Source organism: Eptesicus fuscus, chromosome 9 (genome assembly GCF_027574615.1).
Source record: "Eptesicus fuscus isolate TK198812 chromosome 9, DD_ASM_mEF_20220401, whole genome shotgun sequence".
In the NCBI taxonomy this organism is placed as follows: Eukaryota; Metazoa; Chordata; class Mammalia; order Chiroptera; family Vespertilionidae; genus Eptesicus; species Eptesicus fuscus.
In genome coordinates this window covers 42467328-42492077 of record NC_072481.1, presented here as the reverse complement: position 1 = coordinate 42492077, position 24750 = coordinate 42467328, and the positions used below count along the sequence as shown (strand labels likewise).

Below are 24750 nucleotides of genomic sequence, written 5' to 3'. Positions count from 1 at the left end.
TGTGTCAGCCAATGCCTGAGTGGTATTCTTGTCATTTCACTATGGTAAGAAACTTATCAGCCTGACATATAAAGCCTCTAAAAGTAGTGATTTATGCCAAAATGTAGATAAACTTACCCACCACCTAAATTTCATTTTTATAATTCCTATAATTATTATAACTTCCAACCAAGTAGTATATGTCCAAATTGTAATTATATCTTCAAGGATGCTTTTTTTTAAATTCAAGAAATAATTATTACTAAAATTGTTTTAGGTTAAAGATCACTAAATTTTAAAACGTATACATTTGTCTACATTGACACATGTATGTATACATTTTGTTAATATGCTTGCCTACAGATATTGCATACTTTTTAAAAAAATCATTTTCTCCCAAACAGTCTCCATGTGAACCACACATTTCCAAGCCAACAAACTAATCGCTTCTCGGTAGACTGGATAAAAATGATACCTTTACCCTTCAGCAAGCACTGGTTCCTCTTTGACTTTTTAAGAGTAAAAACTATTACTTAAAAAAGTGAACAAGTAGAGAAATGTGTGCTATGGTTTAGAAATGGCCATTTAGCCAAATTGCATACCTGTGCTGTGTCAGCGTCCTGGCAGAATCATCTCATTCCACTGGTCTAATGGATGGCAATTGAATTTAATTAACAAAACTCCTTTGACTTAGTTTCATACAGTGCTGAATGTAATGGAATCTCTCTCTCTCTCTCCTCTCTCTCTCTCTCTCTCTCTCTCTCTCTCTCTCTCTCTCTTTCTCTCTCTTCTCTCTCTCTCTCTCTCTCTCTCTCTCTCTCTCTCTCTCTCTCTCTTGCATTTAAATAAAAATGTCCTTAACTGCCATCCACTTTAAGAATATTAAAGGCTATACATTATACTTAAAGATATAATACAGTCATCTCCTTCCCCATGGCTTAAATTTAGTTACTGAATTATATAACATAAAATAATTAAAAAGATACTTTGATAGTGATACAGAGTATAGATTCAATTACCACAATGTATCCATTAAAGGTACTTTTTATAGTATGAATAAAATACAAATCCTCTTTATGGATCAATACCAGAACATAATTCTATTCTTCCTCCTAAAAAACGGAAGTTAACCATTATAAATCATCTTCACATGAAAATGGTAAAAAGGTATTCCTTTGAAAGTGTTCTGTTAATCTCAATATATTAAGAATGTTCCTTTCTCTATTATGCTCATTTTTAAACTGTACTAAAATTCCAACATTTGATAACTGATTAACAGAAAACATATTAACCATTCTTTTTCATATTTATATAAATGCCTGACATTAAATTCAGAGAGACATTTCCATTAATTAAATAATATTTCTAAATAAAATCAAGAACACACCAAAAAAATGTTCCTAAGGGATTCTGAGTAATTATTACTACTCTGCCTAACTTTTGCCTGGCTGAGCACTCTGAGACAAGTTCCTATGATTGATTATTGTAGTATCTCTGAATCTTTGACTTTGAACCATAACCTTTTTTGCGAACAATGACAGTTGGGACCTACCATTTGCCATCTGTAGAGATGGAGGGAGGAAAAGGACTTCACGAACATTAATCAACCAATTAAGAACAGACTTAAACAAAACACTAAAGCATAATAAACCCCTGACTGCTTAATAGCTTTCTACTTTTAATAGTTGTCTTCCTGCAGTCTGCTCACAAGATTAGGAGTAATCTGTTCAAGTCTTAATAAAAATTGCATGAGGAAAAGGGAAAAAAGTAAACCAATCCAAACCATGAATTTTAAATTGTAAAAAAAGATACTTAAAGATTCTATAGTTCAAAACTTAACAGGCTGACACGCACACCACAATATCAAAGAATCTCACATCCATACAAAATATGTCATTATCTTTACTGAAATATCTAAAATGATTAGTATATACAAATGAGCCTCTTATTTTGAAATATTAGATAACTTCATTCTTTAAAACACCACTCACCGAATAATTTATACTATCTCCCTGCACATGAAGTAATTTGCCAGGGGAATTTGAGGACTCAACTATTGTAACATAGAACAAACCAACTAAGAGAATTTGAGGAAAAAATTAACAAAATGAGGTAAGTTCTTGCCCTTTCTCTTATTAAAATATGATCATCAAATGTAATATTTAAATATTAAGGCATAACCTCAATCTCATTTGTGAATAAAAAATAAATAGGAAACCAAGGGATGAAAGTCAAGGATGCCCATACTCACAGGTTAATTCAACACTGAAATAATTGGCAGTACTAGCCAGCGCCGTAAGAAGTGTAAGAAGGATAAAAGCATAAGACTGGAATAGCAGAAATGAAAGTGCAATTGTTTGTACTTGATATGATAATCTACACAGTAAACACAAATGTACCAATTACTGGCTGAAAACATGTAATTGGATGTGAAATTATTGTACAAAATATAATTGGATGTGAAATTATTGTACAAAAATTAACTGTTTTTCTATACTAGAAACACATTGGTAGAAAATATACTTTTAAAAACACAATTTTCAAAAGCAGCTTCACAAAAAAAAAATCTCAAGACCTGAGTAAAAAGTAATTCAATCAATTGAAAGATAACATCTAAATAAATAAAGAGACATACCATGTTCATAGATGTATTAAGATCTGATAGTAAAAAGATAATTCATCTGTAGATTCAATACATTTCTAAACAAAATCCACTCTTTATGAAACTTGACAAAATGATTCTATCACCTCAAACCGGTCAGAATGACTATTATAAAAAAGACAAGAAATAACTAGTGTTGGCAAGGATGTGAAGGAAAGGGAATCTTTATGCACTGTTGGTGGGAATGTAAATTGGTGTAGCCACTATGGGAAAAATTAAAAATATAACTACCATGTGATCCCAACAATTTGACTTCTGGGTATTTATCTGAAGAAAACAAAAATACTTACTGGAAAAAGATACTAGTATATTCACCCCCGTGTCCATTGCATTATTATTTATAATAGCCAAGATATGGAATCAACCAATAGCTTGATTTCTATCAATGGATAAATGGATAAAGAAATTGTGGCATACACACACACACACACACACACACACACACACACACACACACACGAGTATTTGGGCATAAAAAGAATGAAGTCCTGCCGTTTGTGACAACATGGATGGACCTTGAAGGCATTATGGAAAATAAAGTAAGTCAGACGGAGAAAGACAAATGCCGTATGATTTCTCTTGTATGTGGAATTAAAAAGAAAAATGGGTCATGGATATAGAAATTGGTGGTTGCCAGAAGTGGGGGTGAAGGGGCAGTGAGAAATGAGTGAAATGTATCAATGGGGAAAAAGAAAAAAAAAAGAAATTCAATACTAAAAGCTTATTTAAAACCATAGCTGTAGCCCACCTTGATGAATATAAAATAATATTTAAAAAAAGGGAAAAAAGGTTTGAAATTAAAGTGAATTCTATATGTAGAATAAAATATTAAATATAAATAACATATACTGTATATGGAATAGTAAAGAGACAAGAATAACTAAAACCACTCCTCAATAAGGTAGGAAGGATTTGCCTTATCAGATATCCTAAGTAACTATAAGTGCTTAGTAAGTGATACAACATAGTGTTGGTACAGGGTAGATAAACTGATTATTGGAACACAGCAGAGAATCCAGAAGCAGATACACACAAATATGAAAACTTAATAAACAATAGAGGTAGCCCAGAAGATTATTTGGAGGAATAGAGAAAATATTCAATAAATGATGGAGTAAAAACTATAATTCACAAAGAAAAAATAAAATTGGACCTCTCCTTCATACCATACACAAAAAATAAATTCCAACTGGAATACAAACTTAAATGGGAGATAAGCATTTAAAGATGTGTAAAAAATACCATGTATTCCTAACAGAGCAAAGGATATTTTAAACAAGACAAAAGCGCTAACTGTAAAGAAAAAAGATTAATAAAGTTTACTATATTAAAATTAATTTTTGTTCATCAAAGATATCTTAAAGCAGCCCTAACCAGTTTGGCTCAGTGGATAGAGCGTCTGCCTGTGGACTGAAGGGTCCCAGGTTTGATTCCGGTCAAGGGCATGTACCTTGGTTGTGGGCACATCCCCAGTAGGGGGTGTGCAGGAGGCAGCTGATTGATGTTTCTCTTTCATTGATGTTTCTAACTCTCTATCCCTCTCCCTTATTCTCTGTAAAAAAAAAATCAATAAAATATAAAAAAGATATCTTAAAGCAATTAAAAGATAAGCCACAACCTATAAAACATATAATGCAAAGGAGAATTCAAGATACATAAAGAATTCCTAACAAACCAACAAGAAAGACAAGCAACAAAATAGAAAACATAGTAAAAAGATATGAATATTTATTTCACAGAAAAGGAAATATATAGAAAAGATGTTTAATCTCATTATTAATCAAATGAAGAATGTAAATTAAGACCACAATGAAATATCATCTTATAGCCACCAGGTTGGCAAAAAGTAAAAATTTGGCAATAGTAAATATTAGAAAAGACATATATCAACATGAATCTTTTGTACACTGCTGCTGCTAGTGAGAGTGAAAATAGGTACAACTATTTAAAAAAATAAAATAATATTATTCTTTTTAAAAATGTAACATTTGCCTGGCCAGGGTGGCTCAGTTGTTGAGCAACAACCCATGTACCAAGAGGTCATGGGTTTGATTTCTGGCCAGCGCACATTCCCAGGTTACAGGCTCCATCCCCAGTAGAGGGCGTGTAGGAGGCAACTGATCGATGTTTCTCTCATTGATGTTTCTCTCTCTCTCTCTCTCCCTCTACCTTCCTCTCTAAAAATCAATAAAAATTAAAAAACAAAAAATGTAACATTTACACACTCTGTAAATCAACAACTCCACTCTTATTACATGCCCTAAAAAAATTCTTACACACATGCTCCAGATGACATGTTACTATTCATGACTTCCTGGTAGCAAGAAACTAGAAACATCAAATGTTGGCATATTATAGAAGAATAATAAATTACAGTACATGCAGCATTAGAAACATTGAGTGAAAATCAATTTTAAGAAGTATGTATGTATGTATGTATGTATGTATATAAAAGTTTTATAAAACTTAAGCAAAACTGAACAATATATTTAGTACACATATATGTCATGGAAACATTTCTTCTATATAAGGGTAATGATGAACACAATACTCAGGATAATGGATAATATTTCCAGGGAACATAGAAGTAAATGCAAAATACTGTTGATGCTCTCTTTCTCGGGTGGGGTGATAGGTTCCCAGGTCTTCACTTCATTATTATGCACTAGAGGCCCGGTGCATGGAAATTCATGCACTGGATGGGGGGGGTCCCTCAGCCCGACCTGCTCCCTCTCACAGTCCGGGAGCCCTCAGTCGTGGGAGGCAACCCGGTGATCAGGGGAAGTCGACACACCATCACACCTTTGCTGCTGCCATTGCCGGCAGCGCAAGCCTCAGCCGGCCCTGGTTACCTGCACCTCGGGCCAGCCCTGGGCAGCTGGGCAGCTGCCATCTGAGGCTTGCCTGCACCTCGGGCCGGCCCTTGGTGGCTGGGGGGCTGAGGGAACTGGGGGATTCTGGAGGCAGGCGCGTGGCACGGCCAGCCTTGCCGCACACCTGCCACCCCGGCGGGGCTGAGGGGACTGGGTGCTGCCATCTTGTGGCTATGGGAGCCGCCATCTTTGAGGACGTGGCAGTCAATTAGCATATTCTCTCCTTATTGGCTGTGGGCACCACCATCTTTGCAATGGTGTGAGGGTCAATTAGCATATTCCCTCTTTATTAGATAGGATTATAACTTACATATATTCTTATATTGAAAAACAAATTATAAATAAATAAATAAATAAATAATCGAACCAGCAATGTTTATTAAAACAAAATGATTTTTCACAATATCCTAAAACCTTTCAGCAACAGGCCTGAAATGGTTTAAAAGAAATACATGTAGTTCTCTAGTTTGAATTATTTTATTAATGCAGTCCCATTTTCCCCAAGAAAGTATATGAATAGTTAAATTAGGGCGGGGGGGATCTTCATTCTTTTTTACTTGACTGATATGAATAATTTTCATTTTAAATCCAATCTCAGTTCCCCATTCAAAAAGGGAAATGCAGCCATACAGGAGGTAGTAACTCCAGCATGGACAAATCCAAACAGCAGATAATCCACATTTCTGTTTGACTTAAAATGTATCAATCAGTCTTTTAACACTCCATTCCAGAATGCTTGGTTTCAAAGAAACGTCTATTCTTGGGAGGGGGCTGAAACAGGATGATCCAGGCTTGTTGTAAATAGCTGGTAGTAATACATACATACACACACATATCATATATCATATACCACATATCACATATATATGAGAAGAGATCAACAAGGTGGGTTATTTTTGGTCTGATAGAGAGGTGGGATTTTTTTGGTCTGATAGATGAGTATAAACCTTCCTTCCAATGATAATATTCAATATCTGGTTATAGGACTGAGTTTCTATGAATAATTTCCAAAAGCAATTTTTTAAAAACCTGACTGAACCTGAGTGGCATGCAGTACACAAAGATGAACTTAACTGAATTGAGAAGCCTCTTATCTCATCACAAGTCCAGTCAGCATTTCACTACATCCGTTTTGGTAGGTAGACTGATGCACTATTCCTTAAAAAGGCATTCTAGGTGTGCCGAATTGAGAAATTGAAACAGCGATAGCTGTCCATCCACACTTCAACAGGATGAAGGTGATCATCTTCTCTCAGACACAAAAATATAATCAGAGAATTAAGTAATAATTAAATGAGGTAGGATTTCACTGATAAGCATTATAGTGGCTGCTATAAAGTTACTCTGTACCAGTCAAGATCTCTCCACTACACGCCATCTAAACATACACTCCTCACCACCTGAGAGGTGTTCGAACAGCCACACCAAGCAAGAACAATGAATACTCTGAGAAGGGCCATGAATTCATTGCGACAGCATTAACTACAATATAAAATTAGAAAATAACCCTTTTTCACAAGATGCTATAATTTCAGTAATTAAATATCTCCTTTAGAAATTGATAATACTCTAAGGGAGAGAAAAATTAGAGTGTTTCCTAATTCAAGTTCTTAATAAACATAATCTTCATATAATTTTAAGAAAGAAAAAAAATAGAGGTATTTACCTCTTCAATGCCTGACTAGTGTTTTTGTCAAACATAGTTTGAGTTATTGAATGAAAATTTATATCATCTGAACAGGCATTTCTCCTTCTCAAAATTCTTATTACTTAATAAGCAATTAGCCATACATTGATCTTGACCTGAATCTTACACTTCAGAAATAAAAATGAAAGGAATTTCAAGAAGATATATAAGAAAATGCAAGTTTCCTATTAGTATAAACAGTTAGAAGATGCCCCGATCCTAGGAAGCACACTGGGATAGCCCATGCTTTATACCACCTTGCAAAATCAAGCTGGTACACTATCTTCTTTGCAGCTTTGAGATTCAATTAGAATATAAGTGAAAAAAATTGCATTCTAGTTTTCATTCCCTACTGGAATATTTTTGGTGACTGCTCACTAAAGAAGATGAGCAAAATTTCATCCCTTTTAGCATTCTATGAAGCACAAAATAAGACTTTTCTCATCTTTTTAAAGCAAATTAATTTTCATATGATGTTATAAGTTGTTGTTTCTCATTATGAACTTTTAAGGTTTTGGGGGAGAGAGAGGGGGGGGAGAGAGAGAGGGAGGGGGAGAGGGAGAGAGAGAGAGAAGAGTTTCTGTTAAATGCTTCCATTATCCCTTGCTGAAACCAGTAGGAGCTTTTAGATATGAAAATGGGGCCAGAAGGAAACACTTTATGGGAAAATCTGCAGTGGCACAGTTTTGATAATGAACATGCCTAGAGAAATAAAATCATGCATGCTGTATGTGTTGGGGGGAAGAAACTCTTATCTTCAGTTGGGTTCTGTTTCCCTTAGAGAGGCTTATATTACCTACAATCAATAGGTCTCCAATTAAACAAAGAAGATTTACATAGGCTGGTGCATTTTGGAGCTAATGAAATTGGTCTAACAGTTTTGATGAGAGTAAAGCATTGGATAAGAGGGGAACTTTAGTAGTTCACCATATATAATTGGGCCCAAGTCCTTAATTCTGATTTCTAACTTTTCTACTACTACTGCCTGTGGCCTGTCCCAACTTCAGGTAAGTAACTATGCCAAAATACACCTGATTCAGTGCAGACAGACAGACAAACCTTTAAACGCTCTCTAGACATAAGGATATGACTGACACTTTCCCTTTGGAGCAAGTGAGTATGTGATCCAACCCCTTTTCCCCCACCATCACCACCACCACCAAAGTGTGTCCATCCTAAGGAGAGGACTCCATATTTAATCAAGATTATGCTCTTCAAAAATTCAACAGCGTGAAATTAAATTCCGTTGTCTCCCCTCTAGCTAGGTACCTAGCACATAGTAGGTACTTGAGAAATGACTGTTGTTATAAAGATGATTTTCTTACATAAGCTGAAACAATGGTTATATTTTCCTATCTCCTCCATATCATCTTTTCTAGGTAAACAGTTCAAAAAAAGTCAAGACCAGGATCTTAGATGGAAAAAAAATAGCCTGACAGTTTTCTATAGATAATTCTAGCCTCAACAAATCTTTATTTTCCAAATTATAATTATTCACATATAAATAACTCCTTTAGGTTAACATGCAACTTTGGATTTTGGTGAAGAAACAGAAATCAGTTAACATAATAGGGTGAGAAGGGAAAAATCATTCTCATACAAAAAGTTTAGGCTTAAAATCAGTCCTAAGATGAACACCCAAAAAGTATATAATATGTTACCTAGTTTTAAAATTCAGACTATCAGCTTCTCACATTTTTGTTTTGTTTTGTTCAACCCATATTCTCCACTTAGTCCCCAGCTCAACAAAGTTATGAGCAGGCCCTATGCACCCCTATGGGGAGGGACACAAAAAACTAGTACAATCTAGCCCCTGCTCATAAAGAAATCACAGCCCAACTTGGAAAACAGATCATTTTATGATACAGGAAGTGCTAACGGTGAGTACTGACTGATATAGTGCTGCCAGGACTCTATGGGAATGTAGGGAAAGAGCCCTTAGTCCAATGCTGGGGTGAAAAGAAGCTTAAGTACTATTAGCCAATTAAAGGAGGGTGAGGACATACCACGTAGAAGGAATAATACAAAAAATAAAAAGAGAGAGAGAGAGAGAGAAACACACACACACACACACACACACACATTATGATACAAAGTGTGGGTAGAGTCTCATGGGAGACAGGTAGGAAGGCAGGGTGCCTCTGTATGCTCCATGCACTAAAATTTTCACTTATATCTTTGTATGTGCTCTCTTCAGTTTCAAGGTTAGTTGTGTTAACTGGTTAACTCAATCCAGAAAGACAACTCAATCACCTTAATTATTCCACATTTGTCTACACCTTTCCCTTGTTTAAATACTGTATCTACTTTTTAAATATGTTTTTATTGATTTCAGAGTTGAAGGGAGAGAGAGAGAGAGAGACAGAGAGAGAGAGAAACATCAATGAGAGAGAATCATTGATAGATTGATAGGCTGCCTCTTGCACACTCCACACTGGAGATCGAACCCACCACCTGGGCATGTGCTCTGACCAGGAATCAAACCATGACCTCCTGATTCATAGGTCAATGCTCAACCATTGAGCAACACCGGCTGGGCTGTGTCTATTATCTTGATTAAAAATAAGAACATTCAATAAAGTATAGCACTGTGAAAGAGGGCTCACCAGAAGCATGAGACATTCCCCAGCACTAATTCCCTAAGTCCTGAACCCCACTCAGACTTTAGCTCCTACCTCCAAAAGTTCAAGGGTCCAAGGCTGATATGTCCGTTTACTGAAACATCAGCCTGATGGGAGTATGCAACTGGGGATTCATTCCAAATTTAAAGACAAGCAATTCTTTCTCCACATGTTGGACAATGAGAATACACTATAAAAATTTCCTTCTAAATAATACATTAGAAAACTGACAATGGGGTTATATTGCAGACCCATAATTCTAATCTAAATATATATAATTTTAAAAGATATAACATTAACACTGTTTATCATGTTCAGTTTTATTCTTACTAATTGAAAAAAATGAGATTAAATAAAACATAATAAGGCCACATATATAAAAATGCTATTCAAGATTATAAGAAAATAAGCTGTGTAGATTGGTGGGGGTAATGAGAGAAGGAAATTAGTAACAAAAACAGAGAGATTTTCAAACTTTTAAAACTTTCAGTGAATTCAGATATTTGTACCCATGTGGCTTATTTAATCTGAAGACAACACAGTTTTCCCTGAAGGAACTGAACTGCTAACGTCCCATGAACTCGATCAAGTTCGCCTCACTTCTCTTACTGACTGTAAAACAAAGAAATCTGTCTTGAGTTTCATGATGTCCCACATGTCACTGTGACTAATCCCCAGCCATTTTTATTTACAGCATTCAGATGAGTTTCTATGACAATCCCATGCCATTCTCAATGTTACACACACATTTTCTACCTTTTGAAAATAATTACAGAACAAATCATTTGTTTTAGTTTCTATACAAAGAAAAGCTCACATATTTAATGGCTGGAGAAATAGACTTCACTTTCAGATCAAACAACAAGCAGACATAACAGAACAAAAACAAAATCCAATATCCACTGTTTGGGACCACCAGATTGTTGTTGTTGTTTGTATTTCATTTATCAGACATGCAAAGGTCTTCTCTTTCCCATCACCATCTGTACACACTTTCCCCAAAGACCTTCACACCTGTCCCATTAACACACAAGCACACACTCACACATACAGGACCTCTTCTATGCTTTCTGTCTGAATGTATATTCGTATCTGTTTTCTTTTAACAACAGAAAATAAGGCAAAGCAACTTGAGACCTTGGACAACTTAAATCCACTTCAGTATAAAAGTCTCAGGATTGCTAACTTTCTCTGGAGATGGAGCAAAATAGAGAATGTAGGTTATACCACTGGGACTTGACTGTTTTAGGAACTACTACCAACTGCCAAATGAATTCACACGGCTGGCTCTCCCAGGCCTTCCTTTCCTTGCTATTTTTCATTCCCTCATTCTCCTGCTGTTTAGTTTTCCTATGACTCTGTTTTATACTTCACTATTACTAGAAAGATGTTCTTTAAAAAAATAGAACTTTTTTTTTTTTTTACCCACCAGTTTTCGTTAGAGAAAACATGCTACAGTGAACTATCAAATAATAGAAACCACCTGTGCCCTCTCCTGTGTCTGCTCGGATTTTCTTTCTACTCACACAGATATATTTGACATAAGAAAACAAAAAATCTAACTGGAGAAGTATCATCAAATGATAGAATTCCTCAACATACACCAATTGTACAGCAAAAAGGCAATATAAACAACTGGTTCTGTGAATTATTAAAAACTCACACAGGCTATTGGTTGGAAGAATCCTAATTTTAAAACATGAAAAGCTTTGAAGTCTTAATTTCTTTTACTTTAATCCTCACCTGATGAGAGGATTTATTTATTTATTTATTTATTTATTTATTTATTTATTTATTTTTAGAAAGAGTGGAAGGGAGGGGGAGAGACAGAGAGAGAGAATTATCAATGTGAGAGAGACACGTTGATTGGTTGCTTCCTGCATGCACCCTGAACAGGGCGGGGGATTGAGACTGCAACTGAGGTACATGCCCTTGAGCAGAATCAAACCTGGGACCCTTCAGTCAGAGGGCTGACACTATATACACTGAGACAAACCAGCCACAGCTGAAGTCTTAATTTCTGAGGAAATTACATCTAAGATGGCATCAACTCATTTCATAACATGTTCTTTAGCTTTGTATAGCTGGCACCTAACACATAGTGCCTTAAGTGCTCAAAACATGTTTCCTGAATGGACTTGCCAATGACAGGGTAGAATTTGTCAATAAAGGCAACTAAAATAGATCTTCTATGCCAACACCAAACAAAAAGCATCCACCTTGATACAAACAATAACAACAGGCTACAACTGCTCTCCAATTTATGCAAGAATTTTCTATCTCTAGAGCTCTTGGGATGTGTGGTCTTAGTTTCTCACCTGGTAAATGAAGGTTTCCTCCAAGGTGTGAAACTCTGAATCTAATAACAAACCAGAACAAGCTCTATTTCTCACTACTTTTTTCCCCCCAATTCTCACCCAGAACTTGCTTTAATTGATTTTAGAGAAAGTTCAGAAGGGAGAGAGAGAAACATCAATGTGAGAGTGAAACATCGATCGTTTGCCTCCCACATGCACCCCAACTTGGGATCACACCAGCAACGTGGGTATGTGCCCTGACGAGGAATCGAACCTCAACTTTTCAGTGTACGGGACAATGCTCCAACCAACTGAGCCACACCAGCCAGAGCTCTCACTACTTTTTAAGCTTCAGAGAAAACAAAGTGCTTTCAGAATACTACATACGTCCAGAGAGCACTTTTTATCCCACCCAAACATTCAGAGGTGGAGCTGAGAGAGTTGGATACATTGATTGGAGCTTAGAGAGTTGGATACATTGGATACATTTACATTAGAGAGTAAAAACAGGCCACAGAAGGGTCTGACCTAGTTACCAGCTCCAATCACTTAACTAACCATGTACCATGGACATGTTACTCAGCCTCCTGAACTGCATAAAAGCAATTGTAAAAGCTCCCCTCCCTAAAATGCACGGTTTACATGAAGAGCTAATAACATAATGTATAAGAACAGCCAATTTAAATATTACAGAAGTTAACAACAGGAGCCTGTGGTCTGACAGATCTGGCTTTAACCCTGGCTTTGCCACCTACGGTTGGCATGACCTTGAGTGAATTACTAACCCTCTCTGAGCCTCTGTTTTCCTGAATAACAGGAGTAATCCACAACAAAAGTCATCTACGATCTCTACACACCCCACCACCCAACTTGAAAAATTTTCCAAATCTTGGATAAGTCCAAAAGAAAAACAAAACAGAAACAAAGAAACCCACATATAACCAAAGGAACTCATATCTACAATTTAGAAAACCAACAAAGCCAATCCTAAGAAATAGCACCCACATATATAAACTCCTCGAATCGGCTCAAGTGTTCAAAGAGTTTGTAATAGAATGCTCTAGTACAAAGCCAAATGCACTGTTGCAGCTGCTCTGTCCTCACTTTTAAACAAAGTGATTGATAGGAAAGTCCAAAAGTGATGCTATGTTTTTCTCCAATCTATCTGTTTCCCTCCAATTCTGCTATCTCATGACATGTCTCATGTCTTATTCAGCATCATACCCACCCCAGCACTTCCTAGGCTCAATTGCAAATAAAGTGAAAAGCTATGTATAATCAGTCTTTATATAGCAAAACTGAAAATGTCTCTCTTTGAAGAATTACAAAGCTTTCTGAAACCTCTGACCTTTCCAGAGAAATCAGTCACTGTAGTTTAAAAATGTAGGTGGTAAAAGTACAAAGTATTACATTTATCCATTTTGCATGTTTGCTGTCTTTTCTGAAATGAGGGGCAAATATCTTTAGAACAATTAGTTATTCAACGCTAACAATTCAGATTGCAATATTCTCATTTTCCAAAGAACTATATACATCCTGGGCTCAATGAGATGGCATTTTTCTGTTAATCTCTATTCCCCCTTCCTTTTAGAGAAAATCTAAACTACATGAATCCCAGAACTTTTCTTTAAAAAATAAGACTTTTCCTATACAGTGAACAAGCCTACAAAATAATAAAAATTCATCTGAATATTCTTAAAACACCCCCATAATTCTTGATTAGCTTGGGAGGGGGAGGGATTTCAAAAAGTACATTTAAAAGGAAAAATAATTCTTAATAAAAGTCCTTGTCACATATTAAGAGGCCATACAATAAAAGTATTGCAAAGACTGTCTTTTGCTGACAGGGACGTACAACAATAGTTATGCTGTTAAACAGCATCCAGTTACAAAGACTTCATTCTCAGAAGTTACTTGAAACTACTCTCCAAAAGAGAACCTCTAACATTTAAAAGAAGGGAAGAAAACGCCAACTAAATGAATCAAACAGAAACATTAGTAACTAGTTATATTTATATAATATACATCCATGCAGAAATCTTGCCACAGTCATACAAAGATGCAGACAAGCTTTTGCCAAAATCTTATCAAGAATCCTTGCATCATCTTAAATGTATGTAACCCACTTATCTTTAACTTCCCATTACTTCATGCTAAAAATATTTTCTCAGGTATACACACTTTTCCATCCACAATATTTATAATGACTAATATTATTTTTGAGTTCTAATGCGTAAAAAAGATATTTACAATTTGCACTGCCACTTTGCTATTATACCTAAGCTCATACAGTTCTGTTTAACAGCATGCTATGAAGGTTTGCATGCACATACATAATATCTTACTTCCTCATTCTATAGTAAGCTCTTTAAGCATCTCCATTCCTCATTCACTTGTAATGTTTAAAAAATGCCATGAAGAAGGGCCTGATGTCAACTCAACACTGAAATCCATCTGTCTAGGGCCCTCCTTTGCCTTTCGTCATTTTGCAGCCAAAATTTTCATCAAAGTTGATGAGAATTTGTCAACCTAAGAACTTGTAATGTCAGCTTCTTTGAAAAGCAATGGAATATTTGAAAGTGACAATAATGGGACCCTATATATACAATATTCACTTTATGTAGAAGCTTAAAATTAAATAACGAATCCCTTTAAGATTAAAATACCAGTATCCTAAATGCTTCCCACAGGGAAGGAGGGAAGAAGCAGGCACATAAGACAGAAGAGATAGTCCTCCATTTCCCATATTAAGTAATGCTGCCTGATTTTGATAATTAAATGAAAATTGATATTGTAGCACCACAGTTTCTATTGGATAATAGAATTTGACAAATACCTTTCCCTACCAAAAAATTACCACTTAGATCAAGCTATTTGACTCACCACAGATACATCTTCCTCAACAGCATGAACATGTTGCACTACCCAGTCATGGGCTGGCAAAATTACAAAAGGAAATAAAATCACCCAACCCATAGCAACTAAGACAACAGCCTGACAAGGGCAGATGCTACACAGACATACATACAAAATTTTGAATAGTATTTACCTTTTAAATGTTTTATTTTTTTATTTCATCTCACTTTTTTAACCCATAGAGTATTTCAAAAATAGCTATTAAAATATTTGTATAAGTATGTATGATCTGAAAACTGTTTATGTCTGAAACTCACAGGATTTGGGACCACCATAAACACCAGAGACATCATAAGGCAGGCAGTATGGAACGGGGTGGAAAGAACAATGACTGTGAGTCCTATTTTTTAATTCTAGCCCTCTTTTGTTTCCAATTTATTTACAAACCTAAATTTTCCTCCTCCAGCATAACTGATACTCAACAACCCTAATGTTAAGACTTATTAGCATTTCTTAAAAAAAAAATTACATTTTCTTTTATTCATTATAGGTTCCAGTTCAGCAGCATACTTTATTTAAAAAATCCTAAGAGAATTAATATGTAGAACCAATGTAGTAAAAATTATTTTGCTGGTCTTTTTTTTCCTATTTACAAATATAAAATTCATGTTGAGTGAGGCTTTGAGTTTTTGTACTAAAGTCATTAAGAACTAATCTTGCCTAAGTTTAAAAAAATGAATATAAGGGCATTAAATAAATCCATCAATAAATCATTTAAGGGCATTAAGATAAAGCTTGTCCCTATTTTAAACTCTTCTTTCTATTTTACATTTTTTAAAAATTTTTAATAAAAACACTCCATTTTCGCTTTCTTTTAAATAATTATACACAAGGCCATAATCAGAGGGTCTTTATGGAGTAAATTTTAAAATTTTAAATCTAATCATTATGGGAAGTTATTAATATATATCTCATGCATATAAGAAAATATGTTTTAAAAATCTACCTAGTAAAATATTACATGCGACTCTGGTTTTTAAAATGATGCTTGCTTTAATTCTCAATGGCTCCCCAAAGGATTTAGAACCAATTCATCTAACTTTATCTTACTAATAAAAAATGTTTTTAATCTTAAACTTGTGTCGTGATGTCAAATAGAATTCACTAACTTCAACTTCCTAAAAACAAAATAGAACAAGTCATTCCAGATTGTTGGCCCCCACACTGACAAGCTCAAGACCATTTCTCCTTCTAACCAAGTGCAGCCTCATTCTGTGGCTAAGAACTGAACTCCGCAGTAAACTATCTCTGTGGGAAAGGTTTGGATTTTGACTTTTTATTGATTCAAGGTAGATGTGTAATACCATTTAAATGACAGCCAACCCCAAACAACAAAATAGAAAGAAGGTTATAGAATAGATCTTAATTTTATTTTTAACAGCAAGTAATTTGGAATCAGCAAGTCTGAATTTAATTTTGCTCTGACTTGGCCACTCTGAGACTTTATTTTCATCTGTACAAATGGAAAGTGTATTATTTATTCACAATATCGCTATGAAGTTTTAAAAAAAGAAGAAGAAAGAAAAAAAGCTACAGCATAGGGCAAAACTTAGTACAGTCCTTGCCATAAAAGAGATATTCAATAAAAGTTATTTGTCTTCCATCCTCCCTTCCTTCCATCCATCTCTCAATTGATCAAGGCCCAAAATATCTATCACTAGGAAGGTATGCAAAAAGACACAAGGAACAATAAGTTTTAAGTTCGAAAAGAAGATTAAGCTGTTCCACTTCAATCTCCAGTTATTATGACCACCCTAATCATTTCTAGGTTTGGAATGAGCAATTTATTACATGTCAAAGAAGACCAACACTTGCCAAAATACATAACACAAATGAACTTCTTTCCTTCAGTTTTATCTTGTTTAGCTTAATCTTATTTAGCTTCTTTACAAACAAAACAGCAAAAAGATCTCTGCCATGAAGCTGCCACAATTTGTCATTTGTGGATTTATTTCTTTGCCTCATAAGCCATGTTTATTTCACTAAAATGGGAGGACAAATTCCATTAGATAAAATATACTTTTACACTGTGGAGTTATCATAACAAAACATACAACATTGTTTTCTAATATTTGGGGAAAACGCAGGGGGTGGGAAGGGGAGGGAGTCATTTCTGTCTTTGCAGCAGCTATAGAATTCTGGTTAAGTTTAGGGACACTAAAGTTTGGATCAGTAATTTGTATCTTACAGTTGCCTTAGTGGCTGACAGCCAAAAAATAGACAACAGTATTAAGCTGTCACCTTAAAAGGTGAAATGGTAATAATAATAAACATATCAATAGCTCCTTTTCAAGTGTATGTGTGCCACAGTGTCCCTAATTGGACCCCTAAAAACTAAAAAAAAATTTGTGAAACTTTTCTTTCTAAAAATTTGCAGAGAAACTCCAAAAGCCACAAATAGTCTCTTAGTCTAAAAGAAAGTATGCAAAAAAAAAAAAAAAAGTGAGGAGATGGATTATAAAATTCTCTTGATATCTTGTTGCTTAGGATCCTCTTACAGTCATTACTTAAACCAAAACACTTTTTAGAGCATCTCCATTTGCGATTAAGTTCACGGTTTTATGTTTCTCTTAACAAAGCATGCCAGTTCATTCATTCTCTTCCTCCTCCACCTGACTTCTTCCTCCCCCTTACCCCAGCTCCCAATGATTTACAATTTATAATATATTGAAAAGCAACATCTAAACTCTAAATAACCATGGAGAAATTGTTGCTGAAATGGTCATAAAACAATGGTTAGCACATTCACTGCATTCAATCTGTATTTGATGGGTTTTCCCCCCCTATTCTAACCCTCAGAATTGTTTTCAATAATCTATATTAACATTTGTGAGCAATTAGAACTGTTGTTGCTTCTGTGCAAGTTTTTAAAAGCCGACAGGCGGTTCTGTGTCTTCTGGAAGCAGCTTGAGGCCTTAACCAAGTGAAACACCAGTCCTACTGTGTACAGCAGTGACCACAACAAAGGCTGTGGTTTCTCCCACACTAGCCCTAAATAGGTTTAAATTAATGCTATTCATCACTGGGTGGAAAAAAAGACAAGGCAAATCCAAGCCAGCAGCATTGAGAAATTTCTTACCAACACTCGAACCTCTTAGCCATAAATGAACTGACCTCCTGTTACAGGTTTACACCAAAACCACTCTTCCTCCTTATTCCTATACATTCTCGGCCTCTGAATGTCCATCTTTTTCACTACATTCTACATAAAAGATACTGTTACTAAATTCTAGATAACGGATATTGTTACTATCCTCAAGTTACACAGAAAACACTCCAGGGTATAAAAGCCATATTTATCTCAAGTTTGTTGATTGTTAGTGTTCTTTCCTTTGAAGACTTGAAAGACAAAAAGATAAATGACGTTTTCTGAAATTGTGTGCATATACCAATTATTTACAGTAGATCAGTCAGTCACAAAAATCTATCACAAGTTTAGTGTTAGGTTAGAGTTAGAATTTGAGGTAGGGTGGTACTTACTCTATTAATTTTAAATGTATATTAGTCTTACTCCTTCATTTTCCAAACACAGTTTATGATTACAAATCACAGAAACTAACTGCACAGCTTCCAACCAGGGAGTTTTTTAAGGCACTGAAGAAGTTTAACTACATAATGTCTAGTCCTAGACTTGGACATAAACACATACGCACATATACCTGCTAACAGAATATATGGAACATAGTTGAGATATGCAATACTGCCATAAACTAATGTGGTTATCTAAAAATTAAGAAAATTGTTGTAATTAATTTGGCATAAAATTATAAACTGTAACAGTCTAACATTTACTTAAAAATTGTTACAATAATTACTCTCTATGCATTGATAACCTTATGCATATAGCTACACTGTATTTAAAATACCAGTTTTATTTAAAAAAAATAAATAAAAAGAAAGAAATCATTTCCACTGCTCTAAACAACACTCTGTGTGCAGCCTGGATGTGCACACGATGCACACATACGCTCATACACAGACACTCCTAATCTTACACCTGTTCTGAAGCAGTAGGAAGTGAATTCTCAACCTGTCAACATGACCATCTGGTCTATCTGCATATCACGGCTTTCTCTATTACTCTATGAAGGAATGGCAATCACGAAGCCAAAATAAAACTAAAATGCACCTAAATGGGAGTCTCTCTCTTTGTTGAAACAGAATAATACGTGGCATATCAGAGCAAAACTCGCAGTAATGTAAATAATTTAAAATGAGCATTCACACTAGCATAATAAGGTGAATAATATGGTACAGGTGATATTGTAATCAGTAATACTGCAGTACAGGTTTACAGGACAGGTACCAGAATTCCGAGACATGGCAACAGCTCTTTCAGTGAGTGATTGGGCCTTTGCTAACCCTAGTCCAAGCAAAGCTAAGTAAAGGTAGTAAAAGGAGCAGCATGAAAGCAATCAGTTACTATTGTACTAAAACATCACCATGCAAAAAATGTTCGCTTTGTACCTTAAAACTAACCAAGTACTCGTGCTACCAGTAGGGCAAATTCAACTTTCTCTGTCACTGGTTAATTAACAATGACAGCAATTAGCTGGCAAATTTTGGTCATTTATTGATCTCTCAAAGTAAATTTTGAGACCACTAAAAATATCTTTCAATCTTACAAAATTCCTCATGTGCAAAAAGTGAGGATGCTCATTGTGATTTAGTGTTTGGGCCCAACTTAAAAAACTAGCACAGGCCAAATTGAATTAAACATAATTTTATTTGTTTAATTTTTATTTTTAAACATCTCCATGCAGCTGCCTCAGAGCTTTCATTCTACGCCCCCCCCCCCCCCCCCCCCCGCCTCAAGCAGGTAATAACTATGAAAAATGACGTGTGACACTGTCATTCTGGGGCCTAGATACAGCAACCTACCTCTAATGCAAGAGAGGCAGTCTTAAAAAATCTAACTTTTTACAAAATTTAACTAACTCAGGTGAAAATCTCCCTAGAATCTGATTACATTACCAGAAGTTATACAGAAGCAGTTAAAAAAAAAACAAAAAAAAAACAACACACACACAAAAAAAAACAACAACAAAAAACTCTCCAGAAAGTTCTCGGTTGAGTGCCTACTAATGAACAAAGGTTAACTTTATCTAAAAGGTCAAATGCCTGGTGGCTAAGGTTATGACCTTAACAACTTAAATTGTGACCTTGCCACGTGCCGGGTATATTGTAGATTCTGATACAGATCATCTGGTAAAGACTGGTCATAAATTAGCTTTACTGTTACACACCCACAAAGAATACCATTTGCCACAATACCATAATATCTCCAAGTTGTCATATGATACAGGGAAAGGACAACTCAAACAGAGACCAAACGAAAATGAATATACTCTTTTATACTTTTAACGAGATGAAATTCTCAGGCTTTTGGAATCACTCCGATTTCATTATACGTGTTACTATTTATCAGCCACAAAATTCACACAGTTCGAATGCCACTGATTTAGAGGGAAAATTTTGGAATGTAATTTATGTACTGTATTTTAGCATCTCATTAAGTCTCAGGCTAAATCACCTCTGCTTTTAAAAAGGTGATTGATTCTGCATTAGTTTCCAGCATTTACATGTGTGTTCTAAGATTTCAACTTCCTACCAAAGAAGAGGCCGAGGAATAAAGCAATAATTGTACACATTTTTTAGAAGGAAAAAAAAAAAAAAAAAACACCTCCCTTTTGTGGCCAGCTAGAGGGAAAAAAAGAAGACTTTGGGGGAGAACACAATATATAATAACACTTTAAAGAGAGAGGTGGGGGGAGCGGACTCTAGGTGAAAAGGCCACAATGATTTTGGCATGTTTCTTGAAGCACGTTCCAGAGTCTCTGCCTCCTGCCAATACTGGCAAGTTCTCAAAACTTTTAAGGAGGTAAAAACATTGTTTAGTGTTTACAAATCTTCAGTATTATAACAGATGCTTGTCAAATCAGTTGTATGTAAGTTGACCGGCCTACCTCGTATTTGTATTGGCAGCTTCCCTTCCACAAATAACAGGTCTCTAAATCTCTTAAATCAAATTTGAAATATTTTCAGACAAAAGGCCCCTAATATGTCCTTTTGCAATCATCCTGCAGCGCGCACAGAGAAGCAGCCATTACTGCGCTCTGCTCCGGTAAAACCAATGGCCTGGCACTTGGCTGGCGTTCAGGCCTGACAAGGGATTCTGGGATACATCAGGAAAACCAAACCGAAAGGTAGTCTGATCCATGTTGCTGTCAATAAATCTTTCATAAGCAATAAGGATGCTAACTCTCCTAAGCAACCGTCCGCACGTCATTTTACCAACATCACCCTTTAAGTATTGAAACAACGAGCAACTGTTAGCTCAAGGACTTGGAGCAACAGCACAAGTAATAGCATCAACAACAAAAGAGAATGCATGTCATGACAATAGCTAGAAAGGCTGCATCTCTTAAATCTAAAGGAAATGTTTATATCTAAAACTTAGAATAGATACTGCTCGCACCGATAGAAACGTAACAGGTATTTCATTCTGATAGTACCTTGTAAGCAAGTACAAAACATACCACGATGTGCATCACCTGTTGGCATCCTCAATTTTCAATTAGAGCATTTCTTATAATTTATAAAATACTTACTTCCTAAATATTAAAAAGATGAAACACAACATTTTAAAAAATGTTCCCTGAAAGCACTTAGAACACCCATAGTTTCTTTGCACCTTGCCTTTCCCTATCAGAATCTCCACTTATATATGCAAGTAACTTTTTTAAAAATTTAACTTGGTGTTTTCAAAACACAAAACAAAATAACAACAATGAGATGGTAAAGGGGTTAAGAAAGGACTACTTTTCCTGTGTAAAGGTCATCTGAGAGGTGTGCCTTTTCATTACCGCCACCCAAAACTGGCTGAAGCAACAGGCACTTCTTATAATTACATATAAACATTTTCAGAAACTCAAATATTTTAAACACTTACAGATCACATCCTCTAAAATACTTATCTATCCCCTACCAACAGAATGCGAATGATGATGAGACATGCTTGCAAAGTTAATTTCTCCAGTTTCTTATGTAAGGAAAGATGGACAACAAAAGTTCTCTTTCTGAAACATATATTGAGAAAAATAATAGAGAATAGGATTTCAGCTCACTTCTTTAAAATATAGCTTGCATCTTTATAATTAAAAATGCTTTGCAAAACAGTACAGTGTTGATTTTACAGATAGTATCTTCTCTCTCCTTTGTGAAAAAATATGTAATTATATGAACCCCCAAACAATCTACTGGTAGGATTCCACAACCTTCTTTCTTCCATAAGCTCAAGTAACTGCCATGAAGGTGATCTATCACGACCGATATGTACATATAAAAAGTCAACAAGTTACACAAGATCTGAGCTTTCACGTAACACAATGAGCCTTTTGTCTAAAACAAGATGAAAGGAACAAAGTAAAAATGCATTATTTTATCCAGTCCTTAACTCAATAAAACTATTGAGTTTTATCCCGAATGCTACTCTAACTGCTGTAATATGCACAGGTAAAACATGCCCTGAAAACAGCCCTGAAACAATAAATAATTTTATTACGAATCAAAGCAACTCACTAAACCAGTTATCAATATGGATTTCTCAATGCACTCATGCACTCTATAGGTTGGTTACTTTTAAGGTTAACCTCTCCATCAATTACTTAAAGAGTTGGTTTGCTTTTTTCCTTAGTTTTCTTAAACAACACTAAAAGTTCCTGAATGCAAAGCTACTAAGTCTGCATATTAATATAATTCTTTTTCCCTCATAAATGATCAGCAACTTAATAACAATAATCTCACCTCCAACCTCATCTTAATTAGCAAGGTGTTCAAGAGGCCCCCGTAGGCTAAAAACATTCCCAGAAGAAAAGCCACTAAAAATATTGCCTCACTACCAAACTACATGCTTTTTAACTAGATCACTTGCCAGGTAAAATACACCCTTCGTTACAAGACTTTTTATTAGGCTTCTCTGCCCAGCATCAAAAATTGTGATTTAAACATAAGCATAACTGACTACCCAACACCTTGGATAAGGCCACTTGCCAAAAGAACTCAACTTAGTGCGAATTCTCTCAAAGCTATGCTTTTCCGTCTGAATGAAGGTGGCACCCCAGACTCCGGGGCTGTTCTGACATTGGCCCACCTTTGAAACCACACTGTCCATGTGCACAGAGCCTGCAAATGAGGGCGTTCAAGAATGGCCCGGCACATACAGGGGTCGTCGGGAAAGAAACACACACACAAAAGAAAGTGGAAGGACTTCTCACCATCGCACTTACCTGCTGCATGCACAAAGTATGCCAAATATAAATCGAGTTCCTTAACAGAAACCCCTATGTGATGGGGCTGGACACAGAGCCCTGGATTAGAGCACTGCGGGGACTTTACAAGGCGCTCGCCGTCAGTACTTTCGAGCGGAATACCTTTAAATAAAATCACCATAACCAGGTCCAACCTCCAGACTTTATCTGCCTGGCGGAGGCAGTCAATTCTTCGCATCTTGCCTTTCTGGTCTGGGTTGGAAAGGACACAGCATGGAGGCTTTTTCCCTGTAACTGTAAGCACAAAATCCTCTCGGTACTCAGGTCGGATATCTTTCCGTAACTTGGCCAGAAGTCGAGATGCCCACTTCTGCTTGACCTCTGGTTTTTCACTTAGCAACTCATCCTTCACGGCTCTCTCTTCTTCTTTTGACATACGCTTTTCATGTTTTTTGAAGTATTTTCGTTTTCGGGCCTGCAGGTTGAACCATGTGTAGGCGAAGGCTCGGACATGGGGCAGAAGGGCTTCGATGAAAGGATGAAATTCATCCTAGGGAAATGAACAGAAACAAAAGTATGACTACACTGAAAACAAAAAGAAACAACTTTTTTTTTTTTTTCAGATGGTCACCTTCAAAAAAAAAAAAATCTTTATTTCACTTGAAATTTGATGCGAGGATTAAGTTACCAAAATCGTATATAGAAGAATCCCTATGGGAAGTCTGAGAGGGGAAAAAAAGGAAGCGACCGGTATTATTTCTCACAACCTCAAAGAAGAAAATTGCTAAAAATTAAAAAATGTTTTGGTATAGTCACCAAAGCATCCCAGGTTCTATGGTCCAGTCTTCATTGCAAATCCTTTAGCTAGTAAGTAAAGTTTATCGGAATGCTTATAACAATATATAATCTTAACCCTATTTCAAGGAAGGCATATCTAATTTTGCTCCAGCCTTGACCTCACTACTTGTAGTACAGCCAGGGTTCAGCCGCCAGATTGGCAAATCCTAAACATTTAGATGCCAGTCAATGTTTGTGGAAGTCTAGGAGCAGAAATCGTCTCCGCGATCAATGAAAATAAAGACTTTCCCTCTAAAAACACTGCATGTAGACTCTGATCTGTGTCTCAGTCATTTTGGTAACATCTTAATTCCTTTTTAAGTATTCCAGTTGCACATAAATATTTTTAGTCAAAAACTTAGAAAAATATAGCAGAGGACCACATACAAAAGAAAAGATGAATCTGACATTCATCAGACTAAAATAAAAGATCTATGTTCAAGACATAATTTCTGAGACTATGGGAATGAAACAAAAAGGGGGGGGGGGAGGGATAAAAACAAAGAAAAGCGTACATTCCAGATAGTAAACAGAATGTGTCACTGTGACAACAGTGTTGCAACTAAATACATTTAATTTACTGATATGATTGTGAAATGCCTTCAGTA

At 35.7% G+C, this 24750-nt stretch overlaps 1 protein-coding gene across 15 annotated transcripts in view; it reads right to left on the bottom strand.

Annotated features, from left to right (window-relative positions):
* Positions 1-24750, bottom strand: part of NFIA (nuclear factor I A) — a 365771-nt gene that overhangs the window by 336350 nt on the left and 4671 nt on the right. For 14 of the 15 annotated variants that reach the window (XR_008556937.1, XR_008556935.1, XR_008556936.1 and 11 more), the window contains exon 2: positions 23324-23855. Coding sequence is in view for 12 of the 15 variants with exons in the window: in XM_028142302.2 (XP_027998103.1) it covers positions 23324-23855 (532 nt within the window). In the remaining 3 variants the exon portion in view is untranslated. Of the gene's footprint in view, positions 1-5874; positions 6286-23323; positions 23856-24750 lie in introns of those variants that run through there. The other variant, XM_054720780.1, reaches the window with a different exon arrangement.